The 11,641-nt window shown below is 44.5% G+C and overlaps 1 protein-coding gene across 3 annotated transcripts in view; it reads right to left on the reverse strand.

Moving 5' to 3' along the window:
• LOC130556377 (probable ubiquitin carboxyl-terminal hydrolase FAF-X) overlaps window positions 1-10,080 on the reverse strand; it is a 31,648-nt gene extending 21,568 nt beyond the window's left edge. For 2 of the 3 annotated variants that reach the window (XM_057337312.1, XM_057337310.1), the window contains exons 1-17: window positions 9,641-10,080; window positions 7,550-7,791; window positions 6,705-6,850; window positions 6,522-6,601; window positions 6,334-6,446; window positions 6,030-6,248; window positions 4,975-5,090; window positions 4,441-4,692; window positions 4,230-4,368; window positions 3,990-4,142; window positions 3,194-3,298; window positions 2,903-3,109; window positions 2,688-2,824; window positions 2,480-2,613; window positions 2,306-2,393; window positions 1,878-2,220; window positions 194-289 (exon numbers count right to left, since the gene is read on the reverse strand). In XM_057337312.1, the coding sequence (XP_057193295.1) occupies window positions 194-289; window positions 1,878-2,220; window positions 2,306-2,393; window positions 2,480-2,613; window positions 2,688-2,824; window positions 2,903-3,109; window positions 3,194-3,298; window positions 3,990-4,142; window positions 4,230-4,368; window positions 4,441-4,692; window positions 4,975-5,090; window positions 6,030-6,248; window positions 6,334-6,446; window positions 6,522-6,601; window positions 6,705-6,850; window positions 7,550-7,651 (2,430 nt within the window). In that variant the 5' untranslated portion in view covers window positions 7,652-7,791; window positions 9,641-10,080. Of the gene's footprint in view, window positions 1-193; window positions 290-1,877; window positions 2,221-2,305; window positions 2,394-2,479; window positions 2,614-2,687; window positions 2,825-2,902; window positions 3,110-3,193; window positions 3,299-3,989; window positions 4,143-4,229; window positions 4,369-4,440; window positions 4,693-4,974; window positions 5,091-6,029; window positions 6,249-6,333; window positions 6,447-6,521; window positions 6,602-6,704; window positions 6,851-7,549; window positions 7,792-9,157; window positions 9,418-9,640 lie in introns of those variants that run through there. The other variant, XM_057337311.1, reaches the window with a different exon arrangement.
• Window positions 10,081-11,641: the final 1,561 nt, after the last annotated feature.

Below are 11,641 nucleotides of genomic sequence, written 5' to 3' on the forward strand. Positions count from 1 at the left end.
AAGAGAGAGAGAGAAGAGAGAGGAGAGAGAGGAGAGAGAGAAAGAGAGAGAGAGAGAGAGAGAGAGAGAGAGAGAGAGAGAGAGAGAGAGAGAGAGAGAGAGAGAGAGAGAGAGAGAGAGAGAGAGAGAGAGAGAGAGAGAGAGAGAGAGAGAGAGAGAGAGGGAGAGATAGAGAGAGAGAGAGGGGGGTTACCTGATTTGCTTGTAGTTTTGGTCCGAGGTTTGTGTAAATCTCTTTCAGCAGGTCTATCGCTCGTGTGGCGATGTCATCACTTCCTTGAATCACAACCTGTGGAAATACACAAAAATAAGTCAACCTGGAAAAAACACATTCTTCTACACAGATAGAATTCCTGATATGTGATTGGTTCAGTTGGTTGTTGTAAAATACAGTAACATAACATGTATGACATGACTACCTGCACTAGCAGATTCCACTGTCTTGTATGTCTATACATACCTCTGGCCACATCTACACTGCTGTATTTGATGCTCAATTCTGTTTTTGTGACCTCTTTTAAAAGTGACACGTATCTGACATCTCCATTACACTGCACATGGCGAAACAATCCAAGGTACAGTAGACGTACTGACCGAAAAAAGAAGTAAAACCATCATTCGCCACCGCTGCTTATTTAATAGCCTTTTCATACAGAGATTTCCGAAAATGCACGCATAATGTGTCCCAGGATTTGTCCCCCCTGCAGTGTGCCTTCACACATAAAGGCATGTGATGAGTAATGTAATGTCATGTGCATATGTTTTAATCGTGAAAGCCGGGCTGTTAAGGTGACGGAATTTCCCTTGCTGTGGCTCAATAGCCCAGTTCGCTTTTATTACCGCTTTCCTTCTATATTTATTTAGTGCCAAATAGGGCTAAATAAGCTATACAGTTGGGTTATTATTATGTAGCATATATTGTTGTTTGTTATTTTACCCTTTTATTTATATATTTATTGGTAAATGCAGAACAATGATGATAAGAACGAAAGAACGAAAAGAATGAAAGGTTCTGAGAGAAGGATTAAGCTCAGCCAGTTTACGAAGATAAATATGAACTGTCAAATGAAAATAAAAGCAAATTGTTCAGACGTCTCAATACAAATGATAACGGAACGCAGTGGAGCCTTAAAGTAAAAATGAGGAAAAGATCTGATTTGGGTCACTTGACACATGCAGTGTAAATGCGGCCTCTGTGTATATTGTACACATATCCTTCATCTATACATTGTCTCACACATTCAGTCTGTCAACAAAACCAGTCTTATGGGTCAAGAGATACAACTATTTAAAACTCTGGAATCTGAGGGTGCAAAAAATGTAAATATTGAGAAAATGGCCTTTAAAGTTGTCTAGAAGAGGTGCTGTAGCAGGTTTGTTTTAACGCTCTCTATTGGCTCACGGCTGTGACGTTGTGGAGAGGAGATGAACCCGAAAGCTTTACAGTGATCTCAAACTTGAGTGGGTCATTCTCTAAGAGCGTCAGCAGTGAAGTTTGTAGACGTGTTTCCCGCCATTTCTATTAGCGACTTTGCTGCATCCACTCACAAAAATAAAGTGTTGATATATTCACGGTAGAAAAATCTCTTTATGGATCATGATCTATACTTAATATCCTTATGATTTTGGGCATAAAAGAAAATTTTTCAATCATTTTGACCCATACAATGTTTTGTTGGCTTTTGCTACAAATATTCCTGTGCTACTTACTTTTGTGGTCCAGGGTCACATATGTGATGTGTATAATGTGTACAATTATGTAAATTGTATGTGTGTTAAATTAAATATAACTTCAACTGAACTTCATGTCATATATGATCTCTTGAGGATTATCATGCGGTGAAAGCAATCACACATGCTGCGTTTGCATGAGTTACCCTCCAGAGGTAGTCAAGACCGATCAGCTCCAGATCGTCCATCATGTACGCCCGTCGTTTGGCCACCAGCTTCCCCTCTCTGCAGTTCACAGCTTTGAAGAAGCGCTCGAAGCACTTCATGCCGTTCTCCGTGAGGAGAGTCGGGTCCAGCTGCAGGACGTTGTTCTCAAAGAAGTCTTTGTTGATATCCGGGTCCAGGTCCGGCTCATCACCCATGAGTTTGGAGTACCATTTAAAGCAGGCCTCGCGGTCACACAGGAAGACGGCGTTCTCTGCCAGACACTTCCAGATCTGTTTGGCTTGAGGAGCACAAAGCCACAGCTGGCCGTCTTTCAGCAGAAACCTGAACACACATTATAAAACAAATCAAGCACTTCTGGCTCCTCAAACACAGATTCTGTCTGTGTCTGTGCAAAACTGTGACTGACCTCAGGAAATTGAGTCTCTCCTGAACTTCCTGTACGTGGCTGTACCTGCTGCCTGCTCGAACCGTCTGAGGGTCAAAGGCCGAATGCTCTGAGACGAACGTTACAAATGAAGCTCAGTACCAGAGCTAAAGAACTCAGTCTGGTAGGATAACAACAGTACACAAGCACACATACCTTTGGAGAACTGTCTCATATTCTCCATATACGCAGACAGATTCTCAGCCACCAGCGTGACCAGCGCGTGATTGTGCTGAAGCTGGTTGATCAGGTCGTGACGATAGAAGACGTGAGGACTTCTCTGTGTCTGACTGCACGAGAGAGAGAGAGACGCTGAGAATAAACTCCAGACCTTGCAAACACCTGACCTGATTCTCTGACTGACCTGAGGTTCTGAGGAGCTTCTCCAAACAGACTACAGATCTCCCTGATCTGCTTCAGCGCTGGAATCACCCACTTATCATTCGTCCGAAGCTCCTCGATGAAACGGTCGATCCACTGCATCTTCTGCGTGTCACGGTCCTGTAAGACAGACAGCAGAGCTCATTGACTGCTTCATGAAAGAAAAGCTGGTTGCGCTCGATGCGTGCTCGTCTTCACCTGAGAGCAGCTGTAGTCCAGGATCTTGATGTGAGCGCTCAAAGCCTGATCCATGATGTCCACAGGGACGTCATCGCTGTGCGCCAGGTTCCACAGTAGGTTGAGCACTTTGTGAGCCATCACCCCGTCCTTATCGTCCTCGGCCAGTCTGCGGATCAATTCTAGAAGCTTCTCCCGCTGCTTTTTACTTGCGTTGGTCCAACTTGCCTGACGGTCGCAAACGTGCAGCATTTAACATTTCATCACTACAGCACCTCAATATGACGACAAGGCATGAAAGGGCCCGCTCACCTTGAAACAGTCGAAGAGACGGTCGAGCTGCTCAGGAGAGAAATCCCACGCCAGCTTGGCCAACAGGTCGTGAACATTCTTGACGATGGCTTCATGCTTTCCAGCCTGAGAAAAACAAACAGGCTGTATGATGCATACTGATAAAGCCTTTGCGGCGTCCGAAATCGCACACTATGCAGTATTCCACACTTGCAGTATTCCACCAATCACTACGCACTGGTGAACTGGCCAATCATAGCACTCCTCGCTTTTCAGAGCCATGAGCTTTGTCAAAAATCTGCGTGTTTCAGAGAGGTGGGGCAAAGAGGAGATACAAACATGCACGGTGTGTGGAAAATACAGAGTTTATCAACCTTAAATCCTGTATACACATTGCATTACATCTAAAACAAACCATAATATTCCTTTTAGCCGTGTCATATCACCCCTTTAACATCAACCTGTACCTAGGCGTCGGTACAAGCATAATTTATTCACGAGATATTGATTGATCTGTACTTACAATTAAAAAACGCTTTGAAGTTTTCTTCTATTTTTCTTTGATTTACTTTTGAAATGTGACCGTTGCTCAGCTCCCGTGGCATCATGGGATAGAGAAGTGTTCATCCGATGCACACTCACAAATCTCGGTGGAAGCAGAATACCATCCGGGTATTTCTCGCCTACAGTTTTGTGCACACTGAGGTTTCGGACATACTACTCGCGACTCATACTCATTTTCACCTACTATATAGTATGGAAGTAGGCGATTTCAGATGCACGGTCTGTGTGTCATCATATGACTGCGGTGGAGTACCTGTGCCGCCCAGATGTTGTCCAGGTCCTGTAGGGTGAGAGCTTTCTCTTTAATGACGAAGCGCAGGATCTTCTCCAGCTTCTCCACATACTGCGGCTGATGAAGACTGTCTCTCAGCACAATGGACAGAATGTTGTTCTGCTGAATCCATTCCTAACACACACACAGATCATCAGCATCATCGTACCGCAATCAACACACCTCATATTCTGGGTCATATGCTGTTTGATTGGCTCTTACAGCCATGCGCTCGGCAGTCAGCCACTCCTCTTCCTCTGGGTTGCCATGACGATGGGTGTAATACGACACGCTGGAGATCACTTTGTTCACCTCATTTAGTGCATTCATTTTCCCATTAAAGGAGGAAATTTGCAACAACCTGTAAAGCAGGTGACATTCCATCATCAGAGCACATTCACTCAGACAGACCGCACAATGAGATGAAACTTACCGAAGGATCATCTTTAACCGAACTACTTCCAAGTTTTTGACTGTTTCCTCTTGACCGGGTACTCTGGATGCCAAATTCTTCAGCGACTTTATAATCATAGACAGAGCATCGTTTTTGGCCTCATTTTTGGCCTCTTTCTTCAGCTCTTCATCTGTGAGGTTCTCTAAAAACTGTGGAACCATCTCGACTATAGGCAAGAAAAACGTCTTCACCGTATGTAAAGTCAAAAACTCGTAACATTGGCCAAAAGGTCTGAAAGACAAATTGAGGAAAGAAACATTAAGAAACATCTTGTGGCCCAAATAAATCTTTCAGTTTATCTTTATGAATAAATGTTGATGAACTGTTGGAGTTATTGAAAATAAACAGACTGGAGTCGCCTCAGATGTTCGGTCTATTAGTGGAGCACACATCAGGATCATCTAGAAGCGCATCACGTCATCTATGATATTGTGGGATTAATAATCCTGAGCTACCAGATCTTTCTGGCTCCAGCTCAGTCCGGCCTGATGAACAGATGAAGACTGAACGTACTTTATGAGAGATGCGATGATCTGGACATTAAGAGCCTGACTGCCCATGAAGCGCTCGTGTAGAATCTGGAACCCGCTCAAAGTCCCAAATTTATTGACGAGGTCCACCAGCCAACCCTGTGCACAGAGAGACAGATCAGAGAAGAACTCAGTCCTGATAGAGCCATGCACAATTCAACTCAATGCGTCCTAACATAACGGCAGTCACACATCCAGACGTGTGAATTTTCAAGCATGTACTCGAAACTAAAAAGAGATTCAAGACAGTCTTGTTTGTCTGGGGTTGGTACCTTAGGACAACAAATAAAAGAACAAACATTTTCAGGAAGTGGTCCAGATGTTGTGAGAGATCAGGAGCCGGATTCACAAAAGAACATTCTTCTTAACGGCCATATCTGTTCTTCAATTCAAATTTAAGAAAAAATTAGGAATGTTTTGTATTCCTGAAAAAACTTCTTAAAGCGGTACTTCACCCATGAATCAAAATGTCCCCATGTTCTACTCCCCTTCAAGGTAACCTGACTGAATATGGTTTTCTTCTGGAAGAATAATGCAGTCGGAGTTATTATACCACCTATCGTCTTACTTCCAAGCTGTAGAATGGGAGTGAACCGGAGCTGATTTTTTAAAGCTCCAAAAAGTGCATCAATCCAATCAAAGAACTGCTGGACACGGCCTCGTGGTCTTAACAAAGGTCTTCTGAAGCAAATCCATGCCTTTGTTTAAGAAATTTCCAGATTGACAGCGCTATTAACGTTGATGTCTAGCTTCCGATTTCTCTCGAATGTGCGCGAACCAGAGGCTCGTTCTTCCGGCATGGATTGGCTTCAGAAGACCTTTGTTAAGACCACGGGGCCGTGTCCAGCAGTTCTTTGATCTTTGATCGGACAGCTACAGGAAAGCTTCTTAAGAAGAAACATTCTTACAAACTTCTTATAATTTATCTTTAGAACAATCTTATATTTTGTTTTAAGCAGAGTTTGTATAAGGTGGGTTAGACTGTGTTTCAGGTTTGCCACACAGGAAGGGTTGACTGGCCCGTATGACGAGAAGTACCTTAGGTGACCGAAGGTCAGGCGGGCGGGCGAACAGCTCATTGTCCTCAAGCTGCGCACCTGCAGGGACGCTTTCAGACGGACGCGTGCCGTTGTAGATGTGGAACTTGCAGTGCGGGTTGGTTGCCATGGCGAGCAGTTCAAGAAGAGGAAACCAATCCTGAGCCAGTTTGACCACGCAGAGCTCGATGAGCCGGTGAGTGTTATTAATGATACACCTCTGAAAGCACAGAAACAACAGATCCTGAGAATCCAACACGTCATCCAAGCAACATACATGACCCAGCACGACCCAGCAAACTCACATGAATCTCAAACTTCCAACCGCTCACGGCCTCATCTGTCAGGATTTTAGAGAAGGAGATCGTCAGGCCATCACGGAAGAACCGCTGACATTCCTCACACCTCACATCAAGCCCTGCACGACACACCGCGTTAAACTCCAATATCACAGCACACCTGACACACGTGATCAGACTTCACGTGACTTCACCTTTTTTACTGAGATCTATAGCAGCTTCAAGCAGAACCTCCAGCTCTCCTTTCGGCAGGACCGGAACCACCCAGCGGGGCCTGAATGACAGAAAGCGCCACCAATCAGAGCAGAAGACAGAAAGCAACCCACAAGAAACACAGGAACTAAACATTCAAATGTGTAAAGTTCATCAGAACGCACCGGTTGATCATGTCGTCCAGCTTGGCCAGGTCTGTGTGGGGGAAGGCAGGCTCCTCCTCTTCCTGTGTGGGCGGGGCAACACCCTGACCCTGTTCCTCAGGTGCACTGACAGGTGATGTCTCATTAGAGGAGTTTGGTGAGGGAGTCTAAACACACACACACAGGAGAAACACACGATGATGCGCTGTTGATCAAATCCAAACACATGAGGTAAAGTCCCCTAAAGAAATCTCTAGATGCATCTTCACGGGTCTGTTAAACACCTCAGAGCAGCTTTTGTCTGGCATCAGTTTGGGTGGTTGATTTGCTTTGTGTGAAAGCTAAAATGAATCACTTTCTTGTTTTCCGCAATGTTCTTTTGGATAAAAGCCAGATGTAAATATAGCGAACACACAAACACGACTGAAAGTAAATCTGGTGTCTTGAGTTGGTGTCTGATATCACGTAAACAGACCAAGGCTCGGTTTCACAGACTTAAGACTTAAGGCTAGTCCCAGTCTAAAATGAATGTGTGAGCCGTCTTAACTGAAAATAACTTGCCCTGACATATCTTAAAATATATCAGTGCCATTGTTTTGACTTAAGACGTACACCAGTAATGTTTCTAAAGCCTCTTTATAAAAGCGACTTAAATATCCTAATTTAACTAAGGCCTAGTCCTGGCTTAAGCTAAACCGTGTCTGTGAAACTGGGCCCAAATGTTCCAATGTGAACAGGAGTTTTGGTTTGATCACAACAGCTTCACTTAATACATTTCCTCTGTGGTGAACTGAAGGCCTGTTTATGAACCGCTGTGATTTACATCTCATCTTCACAAACACTTCAACTTATTCACACACACAGACCTGGCTCTGGGGCAAGACGGTTTGGTTCTGGCTCTCCGGCGCTTGGCTCTGCCCCTGGCTCTCATTGCCCCCCACGGGTGACCCGCGGGTTGTGGCCGTCATCTTGGCAATCTTGTCTGTTTATGTTGTGAGAGTCAGACGAGAGTTTACTGCCTGCGGGGCAGCGAGGCAGATCCAGCATGCGGGCGAGTAACAACGAAGCACCTGCGGCTCAGGGCGGACCGCAGAGACCATCACATTACCTGCAAGACATGCAAAATACAGAAAGCAAGGTGAAGTGACAGATGAACTATAACTGTGTTTCACTGAACCAGTGTTGAGTACAGCGCAAAACCGATCTGAGATCAGATTTGAAAGTGTCAGTCCTGTGGTACACTGGACACGTCTGTATGAGCGACACTGAAGAGTGACTGCTCTGGTCTGTCTAAACACAAACATCATGACACAGCCTGACCCACAACAACACTTTAGAGTAGTATTAAACACTGACGGTCCAGGCCAGACGTTTAGTCTCTTTTAACATCATGACTTGCACATACGGTTCTCTTCTCCTGTTACTCCAACCGTCCAATGATCTATTTAAAGATGGCCGTGTTACGACGCTGCATTTATAGCATCTCAACGGCACAAACACATGCAGAAAGCAGCTGTATGACCCAGATCACGCTCAAATACTCTTCTCTCCTTCAAACTGCTCAATGAATACATGTAAATGTCCTCTGCTGCATCAGAAAATACTCAATGAATGTGTTACACACACACATTTCATCTGTCATTTATAAGCCATGTTTAAACACGTATCCAAAGTAATGAACTGCTCAACACATCTGGCTTGACTGGGCTCGCTCACACACACACACGAGAGGAAGTGACATAAGCACTACATTCTGTCACACATGTTCACAAAAACACATCATTAACTAGATAGAACTCAACTGATGTAATACATAGAAACATAAACACAATGTTGTCATGACGTCTGGCAGCAGCACGTGTGTGAAATAGGTTGTTCAACACCACAAACTGTCAGAAACATCAACCCTAACAAACAGTAAAAACATTATTAACAACAATACTGGACAATATTCAGATTTCTCTGTTTCAGGCGTTTCCTGTATTAAACACACGTGTATTGTGTAAATCCAGAACAATGATGAAGTTTCTTGTGTGACAGTCAACACCATTATAAACACAACGAGCTGTCAACGACCAAAACACACACGCGAGTGACGACAGGCTGAATGTTGTGATAGTTTGATCATTTTTACATGAAACATTCGGATGGTATTGTTAAACAGCCCCAGATGTGTGCGTTCACGTGACTCCTGTCAGATCAGTCTCGAGCTGTTTACAGACAGCGAACAAAACAGCCACAATAACTTCACACATCTTTTCATGCAATTGACAATCGCAGCAATGTGAAAATATATCGTTGGTTTATTTGAAATCGTTGTAAGTTCTTACTTTTATCACTGAAATGCCGATCAACGCCCCATTATTTACAGGGATTCGGTTAGCATTAGCACCGCCACACAGCGAATATTTATGCGTTATTTCCACACAGAAACCACACGAACACGAACAAACTTTAGAAGCGCGCGCGCATACCTGTGCTTTATCTCACTGTATGAAAATACGTATCGACTGGTTGTTGTTTTTCTTTCCAAGTGTGTGATTTGAGGCCTGTTAGCATCAGTGCTAAGTGCTAATATGTTAACTAACGTTACCGCTCTGCATCAGCTATGGCGCGACACACACTCGCGCGCGCGCGTTCACGGTGCGATAAACGGCTTCTTGAGCAAACACTCGCGCTCACTTTTACTGCGCATACGAGCTCAATACACACCGTTTCCTCCGTGAACAGGCGTGTGTGTGTGTGTGTGTGTGGGGGGGGTCAGTCAGCCATTTTGCTCCGCTAACACACACACACCGGTTTTACTTAACCTGCTGTCAGATCCACAGGACGGATTGATCGAGACTCATTTCTCACTCTGTCTCACACATGAGCTCATGTTTGTCTCACTGAAGAGTTCCGGTCACTTAACAGAGAGGAAAGCCGCACGGCATTACAGTTATCATATCATTACTTACAGACAAACAGCCGTGTTTTTCCTCGCGCATCCGGTAACTAGTGCCCACGGGCGAACGTGCGCGTGTTGTTGAGGATTTTCACGTCCCGCCGAGGTCTTCTGTCCGAGATTTCGCTGTCTGATCTTTTTTTCGGGTGTTTTCCTGCGTCACCAGCTGCCGCCCCCCGTCCAGTTTTAGTCCATCACACACAGTGATTTTTCACCTTTTTTATAACATCTTTTGCTTTGCACAAGTGACACGCAGCACAACATTAATGTTAAACTGCAGGGTGTCAGTGTCTGCGCTGCGCTCCCTATATAAACAGACTCCGGCTGGATTCTTTTATAAACAAACGCTGAAGTCGTAACACCGTGTTTTCACATCTATGAATATAAATTAAAACAGACAGTGAAGATTGAAAGCTTCTCCAACAGGCGGCGGAAGTGAGTCAAAGTAGACCCGGAAGATGACATCACTAAATCCTTGGTGTTTCGAGTCAGATCCGTGGGCGTGGCTTGTTGGTTTTGACTAAATCTTTGGCGTTTCAAGTCTTACGAAATCTTTACCCTAACCCATACCCTAACCTTACTCTAACCATCTAAACTACCTAAGATTGTTAAAATTGACGAAAAAACACGTTTGGGTGATGACGTCAGACCCGAAACACCAAGGATTTAGTGAGAGCCACCGTTGACCACATCGGTAATCCAGTGGTCGATATGCGAGTTCGACTTCATGCGGCGCTGCGCAGACCGAACGGCGTACGACAAGCAAAAGTACCGCGAGAACAGACCGTATCCGAAGCATTCAAACCGCTCTCGCGGTACTTTCGCCCGGTTCACGCCGATCGGTCTGCGTAGCATCACGTGAAGTAGAACGGCCCTTTTTGTGCTATCGGACATTATTTTTAATATAGAAAACATGTGGTGTGCTAAAGAGAGATGTTAGAGTTAATACATTTAGCGATAAATTACTATACGGCCTCAATAAAACAACCACACTCTGAATGAGCTTAAAGCTACAAAACATAATTGAAGTTACTAACACGCGTGACAAAACAAGCGTTAAATGACAGCTCTTGCTATAAAAAATCATGTGTATATATATTTATATGTCAGTCAAGCTCAGTGCGACGATTGATGCGTTACACGATATATCGATAAACATTGTGACACCACACCCCAAATGGGCAGCAGCCCCCCCCCACAAAAAGCAACATGCATGGTTTCAAAAGCCATTTACTTTTTCAACACATTAAAGGAAATAGATAAAAAACCAAACAAACAAACTGCAGTTCTGTCATATGAGGAGGAATTTACACATGAAGACTTCACAGTCTGTTCTGTATTGTACACACACACACACACACACACACACACACTCTTCAGTTCATTTCAATCGCAAAATGTACGCACCATTGAAACATTTACACACAATAAAATCCTCTCTCGGAGTAAAACAAGAAGACAGCACATTTTCTGAAACGATCGATCTAGGAATGAATATTTTCGTCCCCGTTCTGCACATGAACTCAAACCCGGGACAGCTTACAAACACATCACTACACAGGGTATGAATAAAGTCTGAGTCTGTTCCGTGCTTTTCTTCTGCAGGCGACCAGCGGCACAGCACGAGAACACGGCACGCGCGGGCATCTGTGCTTATCTACTGTCGGTGGGCGTGTCACAGTGACCACGCCCACAGACTATGCTCGGACTGAATAGAAACAGAGCGCGTGTAGGCCACGCCCACACCGGGAAACGATCCAACCTTCTCCATTGACTTCCTGTTGCGGGAAGCTGCCTCCTTGGCATTTCTGACTTATAACAAAAAACACAACGATGTCTAAAAGCTGCTGTGTGACATGGTGTACAGACAAGCTAAAAAAAGAACTAAGTTTTTATAAGCTACCGAACTGTAAAAGCCAGACTTTAAGGAGACAAAAGTGGATACAGGTGTTCAGAACACCGGCAATAAGACGTGAAGCATCAGCAGATGCAGAAGAATGGGTCAATTGCGGGA

The sequence above is a fragment of the Triplophysa rosa genome, linkage group LG7, assembly GCF_024868665.1.
Source record: "Triplophysa rosa linkage group LG7, Trosa_1v2, whole genome shotgun sequence".
NCBI lineage: Eukaryota > Metazoa > Chordata > Actinopteri > Cypriniformes > Nemacheilidae > Triplophysa > Triplophysa rosa.